We start from the raw sequence: 17,425 nt of genomic DNA, 5'->3' as shown, positions 1-17,425 counted from the left end.
TCCCCCTTGTTCCTCCGTCAAGTTCCTCCTAATCCTCCTATACGTGCAAACATATGATAGTTGTCCTTCTCTGCCTGACTTATTTCGCTCAGCATAACACCCTCAAGGTCCATCCATGTTGCTACACAGGCCAGATTTCATTGTTTCTTATCCAGAATCTATAAGGAACTCACCAAACTACACGCCCGAAAAACAAACAATCCAGTGAAGAAATGGGCAGAAGATATGAACAGATGCTTCTCCAAAGAGGACGTCCAGATGGCCAACAGACACATGAAACGATGCTCAGCATCCCTCCTCATCAGGGAAATACAAATCAAAACCACACTGAGATACCACCTCACGCCAGTCAGAGTGGCTAAAATGAGCAAATCAGAGAACTCTAGATGCTGGCAAGGATGTAGAGAAACGGGCACCCTCCTACACTGTTGGTGGGAATGTAAACTGGTGCAGCCCCTCTGGAAAACAGTGTGGAGGTTCCTCAGGAAACTAACACTAGAACTCCCCTATGACCCAGCAATAGCACTGCTAGGAATTTACCCAAGGGACACAGGAGTGCTGATGCCTAGGAGCACATGTACCCCAATGTTCACAGCAGCACTCTCCACAATAGCCAAAACATGGAAAGAGCCTAAGTGTCCATCAACAGATGAATGGATCAAGAAGATGTGGTTTATCTATACCATGGAATACTACATGGCAATAAGAATCTATGTTTCTTATATAGACTTGTGTGCGCAGTGCCGGAGGTCTTCACACCTTTAGCCAAGGTTGAACCGAATCCAGGTTATTCTGGGTCTCAGTGAAGGTCAGTGAGCTTTGGAAGCTCGGCCCACAGCTTGTTTTCACGGGGCTCCGCGCTTTTCCAGTCCCGGGGTCCTGTCAGAGCAGAGGGGCTCAGACCCTGGCCCAGCAGTCTTTCCTGGGGGCACTCAGGCCACTCGAGGATGAAACCGGGGATGGCTGAGATCGACCTCCAGATCCGTACGTGTGGACCGTACGTGAGGCCGCTGGGCACACGCCCGCTCAGTCCCGCCTCGTTCCTTGGGCTCCTGGGCACCACTCTTCACCCGTTACATCTGCAGCGTGTGCGAGTGTGAACTTTGGGCTCGTCCCGCGCTGTGTATTTAGACGGACTTCCAGTCGTTTATTTCTCATTTCTAAGTATTTTTATAGCTTGCTTTCTCTCAAGAGCGTTGACAAGGACAGCTGAAAGTTCTGGATGGATAACCGAGCGCTCTCTCGGTCTGTGGACGTTCCCGGGGCTGGTTAGCAAGGAGGGGAGGGAGCAAGAACACGCCCGAGGCACAGAGCCTAGAGGTCCTCGCCGTGTGCCTGGCGGTCTGTGGCGGGGAGGCAGCCTGGCAGGAGAGAGTGCCTCTGTGCGTGCAAGGGAGGGGGGAATGTCCTAGACACGGTCCTAAAAGTGCTACCCCCTGGGGCCCCTGGGGGGCTCAGTTGGTCGAGCGACTCCTGATTTCAGCTCAGGTCAGGATCCCGGGGACTGAGCCTCGTGTCTGGCTCCGTGCTCAGCATGGAGCCAGCCTGCCTGGGATCCTCTCCGGATTCTCTCTTGCTCTGTCCCTCTGCCCTAGTCATGCGCACACTTTCTCTCTCTCTCTAAAAAAAAAAAAAATGGAGAAAGAAAGCACCGTCCGCGAATATGCTTGCTGATTCGAGGTGTGAGGAGGTGCTGAGTAGTGACTCAGCCGCCCCACTCTCCTCCTGCAGCCTGTGCTCTACAGGGTCGTCAAGTGTCACATGCCTCTTGGCCCAGATTCTCCGTGAGAAACACGTCTCCCCTGAACCCCGCCACTCTCGTTTTCTCCCCCAGCACGTGGGACGCTAATTGTTCGTCATGCTGTGGATCCAAGGCAGTCGCGCGGGCCCCGGCCCCCAGTGCCTGGGAGGCAAAGTGGGGCGCTGTCACCTGTGTGCCTTATGCCTGCGTGTGCCCGAGGTCGGACGTTAGGAGTGATGCCCCGAGTCTTGGGCCACGGCTCCTGGACTTGGAGACCTTCCGTCCAGTTGGGAGCAAAGGCATAAAGACGTGGAATGACCAGAGAACAGTCTGGAGCATCTCTTTGTCTGTGTGGTTTGGACGGTGACTATTGAAGGGGTTCGGATAAAGACGGGGTGATTGTGGCTGGGCTGGTGCACCATGGCTTGGGGGGCAGAGGGTTCGCGGAGTTGCCAAAGCAGTGTGACGTCTGCCGCATGCAAGGTCGGCATGGTTAGGGTCGCATTATGACACAGGTCAGAGGGTGGCTGAAAGTAGGTGTTTCTAGAACGGGGTGGGGATGACACACTGGGCTCGAGGTCTGTGTGTGTGGCGTGGCCGCAGGCTGACAGGGATGGGTTCACCTGAGGCAGCCGTCCAGCCGTCCTTCGAGCATCATGTGCCATGTGCGGGACAGAGAGTGGTCTGTAGGGGGAGCTCGCCTTCCCTGGGAGGGGAGTCCTGACACCAGCCCGAGGGGTGTGGCTGGCGCCCAGCATGCCTCCTAGTGCATCAAGGCCCCCCCCAGCCCAGGCTTCTGATGCAGTGGTGTCCAGGCCGGGGCCATGGGTGTAAGGCCAGAGGGCGCTCGTGTTTTTGTTGTGTTCAGCTAACTGGTGTGTTCATGTGTGTACCACGTGGGGGCTGACAGAAGGCGGCAGCGGGGGCCGGAGGCGGGGACGCGAGAGAACCCATCTCCTGAGACACGCAGGGCCACTGGCTGCAGGGACCCCCTGTCTGTACCTGCTGGTGGGACAGGGTTTAGTTGGGGCGGCTGTCACCTGGTCCTGGGGCAGCTATCACACTATCCGGGGGCGGCTGTCACAGTGTCCCAGGAGGCTGTCACATGGTCCCGGGGCGGCCATCACACAGCCCTGGGGCGACTGTCACACTATCCTGGGGGCGGCTGTCACACTGTCCCAGGAGGCTGTCACAGTGTCCCAAGGCGGCTGTCACACTCTCCTGGGGCAGCTGTCACAGTGTCCCAGGGCGGCTGTCACACTCACCTGGGGCGGCTGTCACATGGTCCCAGGGCGGCTGCCACAGTGTCCCAGGGCAGCCATCACACTCTCCCGGTGTGGCCGTCACACTCTCCCGGGGTGGCTGTCACGTGGTCCTGGGGGCAGCTGTCACACTGTCCCAGGAGGCTGTCACAGTGTCCCAGGGCGGCTGTCACATGGTCCCGGGGCAGCTGTCACAGTGTCCCAGGGCGGCTGTCACATGGTCCCGGGGCGGCCGTCACAGTGTCCCAGGAGGCTGTCACAGTGTCCCAGGAGGCTGTCACAGTGTCCCGGGGTGGCTGTCACACTGTCCCAGGAGGCTGTCACAGTGTCCCGGGGCAGCCATCACACTCTCCTGGGGCAGCCGTCACGCGGTCCTGGGACAGCTGTCACCACAAACTCCCTTGGACACGCAGGTCTATTCTCTCCTGGTTCTGCAGCCAGAAGGCCGGGAGCCAGGAGCCTGCAGGGTGAGGCTGGGGGGAACCTGCCCCCCGCCCCTGTCCGGCTTCTGGAGTTCACGGCGCCTTTGAGGCTCTGGGCTTGAAGACGTGTCGCCCCATCGTTCGCGTGCACAGGGTGCCCTCCCCGTGCGCCTGTCAGTGTGCCGACCGCCCTGTTTCATAGGACGGCCCGTCATAGGAGACTGAAGGCTCGTCTTCCTTCCACACGACTCCGTTAGCTTAGTTAACGACGTCTGCAACAGCGCCATTTCTGAAGGTGGTGGAGTTCGCACTTCACATGCGGGTCTGGGGGACCCACCAGTGAGTGGGTGAAGGATCCACCCTAATCGAGAGTAACCTCGTCTTGAGGTGATCATGTCAGCAAAGACTCAATTTCCAAATATGGTCCCAGTCACAGGTACCAGGGGTTCAGACTGAGTTTTTCTGGGGGGACTCAGCTCAACCCACAACAACGTCTATGAAGCACACTTGACCTGATTCCTTCCCTTGCCCTTCAGCTCTGAGGCTCAGGTTCGCGGGTCTGTGAGCTTGAGGCAGTGAGAGGGCAGCGGGGGCGATGGGGACTCGGCTGCTCAGACCGCGCAGCGCACTGTTCCATGTCTTGGAGAGAAGAGCGCGGTCATTTGCACAGTAGTACAGACTGTTGTGTGCCAGAAGGAGGTGGCTGCAGAGCGGGTCACGGTCCTTGTGCGAGGGGCTGATGACCCGTAAGCAGCATAAAGAGCACCCTCCCACCCTGGGGTGCGCCTTCCCGCCTTCTGCCCCTCCCCCCATGCACCCGCCCGCCTACCCACCCCCCCACTTCCCACCCTGGGTGCACCCGCCCACCTCCCTGCCCCAGGGGACGACAGGACTTGGGGACAAGCCCTCGGCCAAAGGGGGTTTCAGATTTTAGAACTTGGTGGGATGTGAGAAATCCTCTGATGCCCCAGTTTTCTAAACGATCCACTTCGAGTTGGGATAGAACTGCCCCAGGGGCAACTTAGGTGGACAGAAGGCAGCTGGGCAAAGATGGCGGCTGTGCTGCTGGCTTGTTAGGGAGGCAGCCAGGGAGGCACAGGCTTCTCACGGGGCGTGTCCCCCTCTTCACGGGGCGTGTGCCCCTCTTCACGGGGCGTGTCCCCCTCTTCACGGGTCATGACCCCCTCTTCACAGGTCGTGACCCCCTCTTCACGGGTCGTGACCCCCTCTTCACAGGGCGTGTCCCCCTCTTGATGGGGTGTGTCCCCCCTCTCCAGGGTGTGTGTCCCCCTTCACAGGGTATTCCCCCCTCTTCAGTGCCCTTTACTGAGGCCACGAACTCACAGTAGCCAGGCCGAGGGGCTCTGGGGTTTGCGGTCCCCTCTTGCACTGGGGCGGGTCACGGAGGGCCCCCCGCGCCTGCTGGAGCGTGTTCATGCTTCACTGGAAGAGGGCAGGGAATGTGCTTTCCTCATGAAGGGTGTCCCCGTGTAACTCTGGGCGGGTCACTCCTGACAACGGGAAGTATTTCTGGGTCATCCTGTAGAACCCACAGTGGGTGAGCCCAGGTCATGGCGAATCGCTCTCCTATCGCGCCCCCCTGTGCTGTTTCTGAGCCGCGCGGGGCTCCTGACCTGGGTCCGGTTGACACTGGGTGAACTGGATTAGTGAAGAAGCCAGAGACCAACAATGCCGACCAGGAAATGGACTTTATTTTATTAAAATGACAGTGTAACTTGTGTATGTGAAGTAGTGGATGCTAAGATCGTTTCCCGAGCATGTGAAGACTGGCATGAGAGTCAAGGGCAAGAAGGATGTGTCTTTCAGCACCAGTGTTGGGGGTCAGGGGGCCTGAAATCCCCCGCTGGCGTCAGGCCGAGCTCGTATGTGTCGGAAGATCAGAACTGTCATTACTACTAATTAAGTGTTTCATGAAAACTTAAATCGAAGCATCGATTGGATACTGGAGGTAAAATCCGTGCACGTATGAGCTACGGGGATGTTTCCATCTTATCAGACACAGATGCAGAAGAGCCGTTTAAGTTGACGTAATTGTGGTTTTCTTTTTCTATTTTCCAAGAGCTACAGCCATGTTGGCCGTGTTAGAAATACTGAAACCAGGTGGGAACTGACCACAGAAGATTATAGACCCGGGGAGGGTACTCTGTGCTGTCGGTGTCTTCAGTCCTTTCCGGAGCAAATCTGGATGCCACGAACTAATCAGCAGTACCGTCCGTGACGGCCGGAGAGCCGGGCACACATCCCCCAGCCCTTCTTCCATGAACTGGTGTCCTCATCGGACAAGTTAGTCTTCTAATTTATCAAATTCCTTTGCTTAACTAATCTCTGTATTTTAGTTTGTTCTAATGCTGAATTTGCTTCTGGAATTACAGATGATTTTATTTAGACACAATAACGTTTTCTCCATCTTTTACTCATGCGTGAAACATTGCACATTGTATTTGAAGGGGAAATTCCTTGTGGAGGCAAAAATAAGTCCCCTTCCGTCTCACGTGGAAATGCCCGCTGTCATCAGAGACGTGGGTGTCAGCTTGTCCTTCCGGCGAGAACGCCTGGCCCGGACGCCGTCTCCTCAGGACAGAACACAGAGGTGTGGAGCCCCGTGGAGTCCACTTGGTGTCATCCAACTGCACCGCGAGGGGCGTCTCTTGATCTCCCTGTGCTGCGCCGGGCCTTGTGGGGTCCAGCGGGACTGTACGGGGGAAAGTGCCCCTGGACGTTTTCCTGAGCCGCTTGTACGTGTTGGGAAGCTTGATCCACGGAAGATACCCCAAGTTGGAATGAAGACAGGTGGATGGAGTGTTTCGATGCTCAGAAGTGCCTCTCAGGGCCCCGGGCTGAAACACTGATCCTTATTGGCGGAGCTGTGTTAACAACCCAATTCCCATTACTTTGTGCACGATACTGTGTAGCTCTGCACAGTGGTGACAGCTAGTGTTTTGTGAATGGTCGACAGCTCTAATCCAAGTGACAGGTTTCCAGAACCAAAGGAAGACTTCAGTAGTGCCATCGGAGTATAAAGATGTCACCAGGATGGACACTGCTGTGATGGTATTTGGCCCTGTAATAGTATCCTAGCTTAAAATTATATTCGTCTGAGATATTGATACCCAAGTTTTAGGTATGTTACACCTTGGTTACTTAAAATTAGCGCTGGACAGGAGTTGATAGCGTGGGTATAAAGTGTATACATCCTGGCTTTCTGTCCCCAGTGAACTGGCAGCTAAGAACTCCTGTCCCACTGAACACATGTTGTTAAGAGCCTTCATTGTTGCTGCCGTCCTCGCTGGATTTGCCGCCCGGGATTGTGTGACGAGAACCCCTAATGGAATCACCCTTCAGAAAACGCAGCTGGACCCCACGCAGAGGCCACGTCTGCGAGGTTTGCCCCTCAACAACCGTGGCTCAGTAACTGTAGCGTGTTACAAGTGTGCATCCATCCCAATCCTATCGGAACAATCCTAAATTAAAGTTGTGTCTCTGTTTCCATTATATACCTCACTGTTTTCTTGGTTTGACATGACTCCAGGCATTGGGTCCAAATCTTGGCGAGTCCGCTAAATAGTCCTTCCAGATGCTGTTCGGAGCGGCTTTCCCTGGGAGGCGTTCCCTGGCAGAGCGCAGCGTCTGGGGCCAGGAGGCCGGACCCTGGGGTGGGCACGGGGGCAGTCCTGTCTTCCACCCTCAATAGGAGATTTTCGGGGACGGGAGTCTTCTCTTCCTCCCTCTCCTAGTTTTCTGAATTTAACACCTAGCGTTTCTCTGGACTTTCAGTGAAGTGCTTTCCTACGGAGAAGGAACCTGTCAAAATCTTTTTGAGTAAATGAACCCACACTAGAAATATTTCCTGGAGACATCGTCACGGCCAAGAAGAAGGGGGCAACTTGATAAGGGTGTTGGAACGTAGCAGTGCCCCTGACGGAGGGTGCAACTGATTGTCTGGGGCGGGGAGCCCAGGAGCGGACGTAATCTGAGGTATTGATCTCCTTATGTTGCTGTTCTGCTTTCTCCCAAAGCCGGAGCAGCCCAGTCCCCGAGTCCCGCCATCGGGGTGCAGCCGCTGATGGGCCCTAACCCCCGGGGCCTGCCTGGGAGCCGGAGGTGTCAGTCGGCCCAGGCGATTCGGGGCAATCGTTCCCGGCCCCCAAGTTCCAGGGCTAATCAGCCAGGTGTGTCCAAGGATGCGTAGAGCCCGTGTGTGGTTGCGGGCTTGCCTCCAACAGGGATTTCAGTCGCTAAGTGAGCCACAGAATTAGGGACTCTGCACATCCAGGGAGTACCCCCACCCCCTTCAGGATGCAGCACATCCAGGGAGCACCCCCACCACCCCCCTTGGGATGCGGCACATCCAGGGAGCACCCCTGGCTGGAGGCTGTGGGCTCTGGGAGATGCGTGGTGGTAAATTTGATTCTTTCCACGACCTTGCCTGTCTGACGCTACCTGACATTAACCCAGGGCCATGGTGGCTGATTCCAGTCAGCACTGTGGGACTGGCCTCCAGAGTTCTGACGTTTTCCTCCTCGGAGGAACCCGAACTTTTCTTTGTGTCTTTTCGGGACATTTAATTTCTCTGTAAAATGCAGGTGATGTGCATGGTGCTCTGAGTGCTTCATGGGGAAGATGCCTGGTTGGCAGTGACCCCAGAAGACCGCAGCGCCCGGGGGACTTCTGGGTGTGTGTCCCTGCGCGTCCCCGCGTCCACTCAGACCCCGTGGGTCCCCTGGCTGCCCCCGCCCGCGCGCAGCTCCCGCACCTTCACCCTCGGCCCTGAAATGCCCATGCGTCCTTCAGAAACGACTTTGCTCCCTGCAGAGCCCTTCCATCCCCTTCCCTTGTAATTAAGGCATCTCTCTCTGCTCTGTAATTAAAGGTGTGAATTTCAACATAATTTTGTCAAAAGAAGATTCTTTTCTCGGCATTCTGGATTTGTGGCCTTACTAATATAGCCATGAATTGATTTTTATTTGTCTTTTTGCAACTGTTGGGAACATTGGGCTTTAGGGAGCGAGGCGCTTTACTCCTTGCTTCTGGATGGTGCTGTCGTCAAGCACTGTCCTCAGCGACAGAAACTCTGTCACCTGCCATTGGCTCCACACACAGGTGCTCTCGGGGATGCACGGCTGCTGTGCAAGGAGCCCCTTCGTTCAGATCCCACCTAGTTTTGATTGATTTCAACACAGATGCTGCCCATGGCTGATGGCTTCTGTGTTGGGCGTGCTGCGTGTCCCGAAGGTTCTGGGCGATTTGCAGGGTCCTGCTCCCCAGCCTTCAAGTTCTGCTGAAACACGGCTGGCTTGTAGCAGGCGCGCAGACTGGAGCAGGGAGCTGAGCCTGGGGGGAGGGGGCGCGGACACCCCGGCGGAGGTGTTGGTGACAGACTACAGAAGCAGCCAGCAGGGCGAATGCGGGGCTTCCAGAACCGTACCCACCGATCTCAGAGATTGTGCTCACGCATTTCAGCGATGACGGTAATTTTCCGTGCTGGTGTGACGGCACCAGCTGCACCAGTGTTAGAGGTTTCAGGAGCTGCGTTTCAAGCGACTGTGAAGAGAATTCCTTTGGAAGGGACCCCGTGCCTTGGCTCTCTGCTAACATAAACCAAGACTGTTAAAAAATGTGAGGAATCTGTTCCCATGTGTAAACCAAGGTGAGAGGGGAAAAGCCATCTTCCACTTCTGATGACGCCCGACATGAGCCAGCACCCAGTGCCCTTCAAGCCAGAAGATGAAAACCGCCAGGGAGCCGGGAAGGCGGACAGAAGGGCACTTTGTCACTGACCCTCCGACCCCCCCCTCCACGCATCCTTCTGAGGTTTCTTTCAGAAAACGCTTCCTGTGTGTGTGGTGAATATCACAGCCCTGGGGTCAATGCCTGGAGAAAGACGACCCAGCCCTGGTGCCTGCGGGTCAAGGACCCTGATGTGTGTGCTCGTGCTGTGACCTCCCCTGGGACCCTCTGTCTCTTCATCAGTCACATGAAGCACCTGAGCATGCTGTCCTCTGAGAGCCTCGGTCTCGTCATCGGTGCTCCTGAGAGCTCCCCACCTCAGCCCCGGGCCCCGGCGGCATTCCCCCTGAAGGTTCACCTTGCACTTGCCCCCCATCCCCCGGGGCATGTGAGCAGTGGGCATTTGGTTCTTTGTATCACAGAGAAAGGCTCTGGCCTTTGTGCATGGGTTCCTTTCACTCGGGGCGTGGTAGTTGTGTTGGTGGGGGTGAGTGTGGGAGGGATGAAGGTCTCCTGCCCCTCGTTTCCTCCGAGGGGTCCTCTCTGCTCCGTGGTGGGCGGAGCAGGATCCTTGCGGCCCTGGACCCAGCGGACTGTCTCAGGTCTCACGGTCCAGCTCGTTCACGTGGCACATCCTTGTTAGAACCTGCTTTGTGCGTGGGCCCGTCCGGAGAGCCCCGCGGGCCGCCCCTGACCTTATTAGCAGGCGAGCTTCCTGCCTGGGGGTGCGGTGGGCACATGTCCTGTCCGAGAAAGGGCGGGATCGTGAACGCAGGGAGAGCTAGGAGAGCTGGACGCCGCCAGGCACGTCGCTGGTGTTTGCGACACCGTGTGGGCGTTGCTGGGCATCAGCAACTGGACGCTGCTTGGTCTTCATCCGGAGAGGGAGGTCCCTGCCCTCACGCGGGGCGACCACTCTCTGCACTTGAACGCAAAGGGGGAGAGCTGCGCGAGGCTTCCCGGCCCCTCCTGTTCCTCACGCCCGACCGGGTGGCTTCCCAGGGCCGCGTGCGCGGGTGTGTCCTGTCCCCTGTCCCCCTTTGGCCGTGTCTGCAGCGGGAGCAAGGTCATTGCACGTGGTCCCCGCGGACGCCTGGCTGGGGCGCGTGATCTGGATCTCAGCTTTTGGACACGTTTCCCCCGCCTTGCAGGTCACTGCATATTCTCTAACCTGTATTTTAGTATAATTTGTGCTAAATGCTTCGCGATGAGCAGGAGCCCCAAAAAGGAACTGGCTCAGCGCCTTTGGAAATGTCATTTTATCAGTGAAATGCATCTGATCGTCCAAGGACCGTGAGGGCAAAGAGGACACCCGCGGCGGCCTGTTGGCCACTCAGCGGAGGCTCCTGGGGCTTCCGGATCCCCTAGAGCTCGGCTCTGAACACTGAGGCTGGTGGCAGTCAGGCTGTGCAGCAGCGCCCGGGACACAGACCCGCCGGCATCCCCGCCACCTGGCCTAGGAGCACCGCCCACAGCGCCGCCCGTGAGCAGGCGCGGCCCGTCCCCTGCACGGTCACAGGGAATTCCCGGGTCCGCCCAACAGCGGGGTCCCGGCGTGGGGACTGTCGCGTTCAGGACGCAGAGTGTGACATGGGCACCGTCCCTCTTTCCCGGGTTGATTTTTTTATTTTTGGAGATCCAGGAACACATATTTTAATTAGTTAATTAATTAATTAATGTTTTAGTTTATTGAAGTCGATGTTAGTTACCGTATCTGTGGTGTTGGTTTCAGGGGTGAAATTCCGTGGCTCATCACTCACATAGGACACCCTGGGCTCCTCCCAACAAGCGCCCTCCTCAGTGCCCATCCCCCACCTAGCCCGTCCCCCCCCTTAATTCTCTGTATTTAAGAGTCTCTTATGGTTTGTCTTCCTTTGTTTCTATCTGATTTTATTTTTCCCTCCCTTCCTCTATGCTCATCTGTTTGTTTCCTAAATTCCACACATGAGTGAAATCATGATATTTGTCCTTCTCTGCCTGACTTATTTCACTCAGCATAACACCCTCCAGTTTGCCCACGTAGTTGAAATGGCAAGATTTCATTCTTTTTCATCGCCGAGTAATACCCCATTGTACGTCTAAACCACATCTTTGTCCGCCGGTCAGTCGGACGCATGGGCTCTTTCTATACTTTGACTATTGTTGATGGTGCTGCCCTTTCAGTTTTAGACTCTTCTCATTTAAAGGATTTTATCCTCTCACTGGGAGTTGCTCTCTCAGTAGAATGTTTGCTTTTGGTGCCTCCACGGGGCAGATCTGATATCTGGGCTTCTTCGTGCCACGGCCTGGAGCTGAGGAAATGCCCACGAAGTACGGAGTGTGCGCAGAGGGTGGGGGAGAGCCAGTGACACTGTCGGGGTCACGGCAGACAGTGCCCAGCGTGTCTTCCCTCCTGAACTTGGCTTGTCTGTCCGTGGCCCTGGCTCGCCATCATTCCTACGCCCTTCCGTCTGCTCAGATGCCTTCTCTTCCCTCGGCAATGTGCCCGCGTAATTCCATAGTGAGTTTCACAGGGTTATAGCAGTACAAGCATTTATTGAGCACCGACTGTAGACAGACACAGCGCTGGGTTTCCAAGGCCACACAGGTGAACAGACATCGTCTTTACCCTGTCGGGGTTGTGGTCCCAGGAGCTCTGAGCCCTTGGCCGCTGTCCACTGTCATGGTCTCCTGTGTCCCAGCCTTGTACTGTTTCACAAGGCGCTAGCCCGAGAAGAACACGTGAATTGTCGCGTAGTCGTTTGGCATGGCCCTTGACTCCCCTTGGGATTCTGGGTGAGAAACTGGCACTTCGTTGTGGCTTAAACTAATGAAGACAGAGCCCAAGGTCCAGCGGACCTTCTGGAAAGACCTTTAAGTGGCCAAAAGTACGGGGACAGCGTGTGGTGGAGGGTGTGATGTCTAAGAATGCAGGCCAGCTCCAGTGAGTCTCTACAGGGCGTCTGTCGAATCCAAGTCTGCCGTGTGCAGACAGGTCAAGTCGTACCCGGGGGTATTGGCGAATGTTGACTAAGGTGATTTCGTTGTTGTTGCCAAAGTCTTGCATTAAGGTAACACCATCTGCATGATGTTTTATTAAGAAGAATTTTATAATAACCAAGTGCTCACTGAATCTCAAACAAACATAAATCTGGAACAATTAATAACCCAAGAGATTTCTTGACTTACCTCCAAGAAGTGCTAAAAAGAAGCAAAAGTACATGAATATTCAAATTACTGTTGATGTGGAAGCAGGCAAGGAAAACAAAGAAGAAGGAGGTGTTTGGGGACAGGGGGAGGGGACAAGGGAGGGGACAGCGGAGGGGACAGGGGAGGAGACAGGAGGGGACGGGGGAGGGGACGGGGAGGGGTTTGCAGAGCAGGCGGCTCAGCACAACACGTGGCCACCGAGTTGGGGGCTGGGGCCTCAGCCTTGCCCCACAGCAGGCAGGCTCCAGGGAGGGGCCGAGGGAGTCCGGGAAACAAGGGGTCTGGGGACCAAAGCCAGCGGGGAGTCTCTAAAAGCACTTAGAGAAAGTCTTATGTCAGGGACCCTGGGCGGCTCAGTCACTTGAGTGTCTCACTCTTGATTTTGGCTCAAGTCATGATTCCAGGGTCATGAGATCAAGCCTTGCATCAGGTTCTGCACTGAGCGTGGAGCCTGCTTGAGTTACTCTCTCTCTCTCTCTCTCTCTCTCTCTCTCTTTCTCTGTTCCCCGCCCCCCCCCCCAAAAAAAAGCCTATGCCCACTCTGACAGTGAAGGCGGCCTGGTAAAAAACAAGGAAGGTACTGGTGTCTAGGCCTCCTGATTCCACCACCGTGGCTTCCACGTCACTCCCGACCACAGGAAGCCTCCAGAGCCTATGCACCCAGTGTCTCTGTGCGGCTGGGCATCTCTGGAGGCTGAGGGGACTGCGCTTCCCCTGCTTCTGTCAAGTCCTCAGACGTCTGTGCTGGCCCCACACAAGGTGGGCAGATCCCCTGGGTTCGTGGCTCAGAGACGTGGCTGCAGCCTCTGTGTCACCCCGCCCCCCATCTGTCACCCCAGGTGGTTTCTGCTGTCACAGCAACCCCTCTGCACTGACCCTGAGAGAAGGGCTGACTCTTCATTTTTTTCCTGCATCTTCCTTGAAAAACCTGGTACTTTTCTTGACCTGGTGATCATGGGTGGCCTGGGTCGTGGGGTGATCATGGGTGGTCCCTGATGGCTCCCTGATCACTTGTGGTCCCAGATGATGCGGTGATCCACTGTGGTCCCAGATGACACGGTGATCCACTGTGGTCCCAGATGACACGGTGATCCACTGTGGTCCCAGATGACGCGGTGATCCACTGTGGTCCTGATGACGCGGTGATCCACTGTGGTCCTGATGATGCGGTGATCCACTGTGGTCCCAGGTGACAGGGTGACTGTCTGTGGCCCCAGCTTTGCTGCCCTCTACACTGTAAACTCCACAGGGGCAGGCCCTCTGTTGAGCCCCACCCTCCTGGAGATGAGAGGAGGTGGGCAGCAGTAACTAAAGCTGAGATCTGAATTGGCTTATATTACTTCTAGGTAGTGAATGAATGAATGAGTGAATGAATGATGAACACAGTAGCCGTCTCTGCAGCGGGCTGTGCTTCCCTTCACCCTTTGAGAGCAGGTCATAGACTTAATGACAAAATCTCCACATTGGCACCATGGATTTCCGCTCTCTCGTTTACGAACAGAGCAGGAACTGCCCCCAGGACACGGGAAGGCTCAGGGCTGAAAATGGGGCGCTGCCCCTTAGAGCAGGCCTGCGCTTGTGACTGTCACACCTGTCCTTTGGTGGCTTTCAGAATTACTCCCTCTGACACCCCAGCGGTGCACACACATCACCGACCCCTCCCCACGCTTCCTTCCGCCCGGTCCCCAGGGTCAGCCTCGCCTGCAGATCAAGCAAACACACTTAGAAGCTAAACTCATTTCCAAGTGGCCTCTGGGTTAGAAAGTTCTTGCTTTTGCGAATCTTACATCTGCAGAACTACGTATTTCTTGATGTTGTGCCATAGCATTAACAGTAAAAAAAATCTTACATCAATCTCACTGGGAAAATCCATCCACACGCAGATTTAAGGAGTGTTTTAACCCGTTTGGATTTTGTTCTAACTTTCCCTCCGGCTTACACTCTTGCTTTAATAAGCGAAATATAGACCGTGTTTTTGATCCATTTGCATTTGACCTGTCTGTTCTCCATGCAGGGTCCCTCGGCGTCTGGTCTGATGCTTCAGGGCCCCCGTGGCATCTTCCTGCTGCTGTCCTCGCCGTTGGGCTAACAGCTCCGCTTCGTGAAGATAAAAGACCCGGGGGCCCCTGGAACTCTGAGGTTCTCCTTCAAATAGTGTCACTCAAGGTCCTATTGATTCCTTTCTAAATTTGGCAAATTACCTTTTATCTTAACTAGTTTGAAGACCCCCAACAAGTTCTTTTAATAAGCAGTGAATTCGGGGGGGGCGCCTGTGGGGCTCAGTTGGGTGAGCATCGGACTCTTGATTTCGGCTCAGGTCATGATCCCAGGGCTCCTAGTTTCTGAGACTGAGCCTCGGGTTGGGCTCTGCACTGACATCGCAGACCCTGCTTGGGATTCTCTCTCCCTCTCTCCCTGCCCCTCCCCTGCTCCCTCTTTCTTTCTCTAAATAAATAAGCTTAAAAAATAAACAGTGAATTTTTAAAATTAGGACTGTTTTACTTTCCCTTAGCTGTCCTTGTTAATGAATACAGCCCCGGTGAATGCACTGTCTCCTTGGAATGTAATTGCAATTAAAAATGGGAAGGGGAGAAACGTGTGTGAAGCGCGTGTTCTCTTATTTCTGACAAAGAATAGCTCCCTTGTTAGTTCTACACCATTAAATTATCAAGAATTATGGTCAGATTCCAAATGTCTGAACACTAGGCTTTTTATTATTGTAGACGTAGAAGCTGTCTCTCTCTGGGGCGCCTGGGTGGCTTAGTCGGTTAAGCGTACGACTTTCGCTTGGGTCATGATCCTGCGGTTCGTGGGTTCGAGTCCCATGTCGGGCTCTGTGCTGACTGCCAGCTCAGAGCCTGGAGCCTGTTTCAGTCTGTGACTCCCTCTTTCTCTGACCCTCCCCTGCTCACGCTGTCTCTCTCTCTCTCCTAGAAATTTAAAAAAAAAAAAAAAAACATTAAAAAAAAAAAAAAAAAAAAAAGAAGCTGTCTCTCTCTGTAGAGAAAATTATAATTACAACGCCTTACCATAAGTAACATGCATTTCCTAACTTAGGGCTTCGGGAAATGCAGATAGACCCCCTCTTCCGCATCAGACTCCTCGGCATCTGGTTATTACACCTTTTCTGCTGGGACAGGGATGGAGCTGCCTGGAGGGGCCGGTCCTGCTTGGGGGCCGGGCCGGTCCTGCTTGAGGCGGAGCTGATCCTGCTTGGGGGCGGGGCTGGTCTCGGGATCTCACACACGTGGCTGTACTCCTTGTTTCCTACACTGTCTCTGTCTGTCTCTGTATCTGTGTTTATCTGTCTTTCTCTCTCTGCTTTTAATCTCTCTCTCTGTCTTGTCTCTGTCTTTCTATGTCTCTCTAGTCTGTTTCTCTGTCTCTCTGTTCTCTATCTCTCTGTCTCTCTATCTCTGTCTTATCTGTCTGTGCCCCTGTCTGTCTCTGTCTCTCTCTCTGCTCTGTGTGTCTCTCTCTGTCTCTTTCTGTCTCTGTCTCTTTCTCTGTCTCTGTCTGTCTGTCTGTCTCTGCCCCACCGCACGCCCTGTTACCAGAGGAGGTCTGTCTTTGCGGAAGGACGGATGCAGGGCAAAGCTCCGAGAAGCTGGAAGTGACATTTCGGGGGGACGTCCTTCCTGAGGTGCAACAGGATGACGTGTCGGCCTCTCCCAGGGCTGGGTGGCCCCCAGGGGTGGGCACGTCTCTGCGCCTGGGAAGTTAAAACACATTTTGGGCAAAGTGAAAACACCAGGCCCTGAAACTCTGTAGAGACAGAATTCAGTCAGATGTTCTTACTGCCTCTTTGCCTGCTTTTATGTGAAAGAACACATTTTTGCACACACACCCCCCCCCCCAGAAAGCAGTGACATGTTTCCACTTGCCTCTTGCTCAGAGAAACACAGAGTGAGCCTCCTCTTAGGTTGGGCTCGGGCCAGTCGAGGAGCAAACCCTGCCGTGTCCCCAGGCCCCGTGAGGGACACCCCGCCCTGTCCCTCGGCTCCAGCCTTCCTCCAGAGGTGGGGGACAGGAGCTGGGCACCTCCCCGGCCCCTCTGACCCGCAGGGTCAGCGCCTGCACTTCGACCCCCGCGGGGCGCCAGGGCCTCCCCAACCCCTCATGAGGTCCGTCCGGCTTGGGGTCCCTCCCTCTGTGCCGCCTCTCCGTGTCCGCCTCGGTTACTCTTGAAGCGGTGCCCTGGGGACCCCCGCAGCTTCAAGGGGAGAATTCAGGTGTCTTTTAAGGAACGAAGTATCTCGGCTCCGCGGTGCCGGGCCGGGTGCCAGGAGCAGCCGCGCGTGGGGAGCCCGGCGGAGCGCGGCGCGGGGGGCTGCTGGGCCCTGCGGGGCTCCCCACGCGGTCCGTGCTCGCAGCCCCCGCGCCCTGGGTGGCGACCCCTGACTGCGGGTGTGCCTCGTGTCCCAGGAGCAGGCAGCCCCCCAGGAAAAGGGTCTCCGGGACAGGGGTGCGGGGAGGGGCCCCCGCCTCCTGGTTCCCCCCAGTGCGCCCCTGACTCTCGTGACTTCCAGGGTGACCGTGAGACGCGCGCGCAGGAGGGCCTAGCAGTGAGGTACGGATTCACGGCCCTGTCAGGTGGGGGGCGAGGCCGAGGTCGGGCACCCCCCGCCGCGGGGCCCACGGCGCCCGGCAGCGCTCAGCCCGGCTCAGGGCCCGGCCGCACCGCAGACCCGGCCCGGGCACCGCGGCCGCCGCCCCCTGCCCGCCGTGGCCCAGCGTCGCCGGCGGCCCCAGGCGCTTCCGACGCGCGGAGGCTTCAGGCCGAGACCCGTTTTCCGCGGCTCTGCAGAAACGCCCCTTTTCATTTGTGTGGCTTCTCTCTCTTCTCTCCCCAAGTTCTTGCGCGTGGACCAGGACAGGGACAAGGACTGCCAGCTGGCGTGCGCCGGCGCCGCGCAGAAGCCGCTGTGCGCCTCGGACGGCAGGACCTTCCTGTCCCGCTGCGACTTCCAGCGCGCCAAGTGCAAGGACCCGCAGCTGGAGATCGCGCACCGGGGCGGCTGCAGAGGTGAGCGCCGTGCTCGGGGGGGGGGGGGGGGGGGGGG

The 17,425-nt window shown here is 56.3% G+C and overlaps 1 protein-coding gene across 3 annotated transcripts in view; it reads left to right on the top strand.

The window, feature by feature from the left end:
• SMOC2 (SPARC related modular calcium binding 2) overlaps positions 1–17,425 on the top strand; it is a 150,557-nt gene that overhangs the window by 27,945 nt on the left and 105,187 nt on the right. For all 3 annotated transcript variants that reach the window (XM_039222931.1, XM_039222930.1, XM_039222929.1), the window contains exon 2: positions 17,217–17,388. In XM_039222931.1, the coding sequence (XP_039078862.1) occupies positions 17,217–17,388 (172 nt within the window). The remainder of the gene's footprint in view (positions 1–17,216; positions 17,389–17,425) is intronic.

The sequence above is a fragment of the Hyaena hyaena genome, unplaced genomic scaffold (genome assembly GCF_003009895.1).
Source record: "Hyaena hyaena isolate Hyena2069 unplaced genomic scaffold, ASM300989v1 scaffold_1214, whole genome shotgun sequence".
Taxonomy (NCBI): Eukaryota; Metazoa; Chordata; class Mammalia; order Carnivora; family Hyaenidae; genus Hyaena; species Hyaena hyaena.
This window is presented reverse-complemented; position numbering and strand designations above follow the sequence as displayed.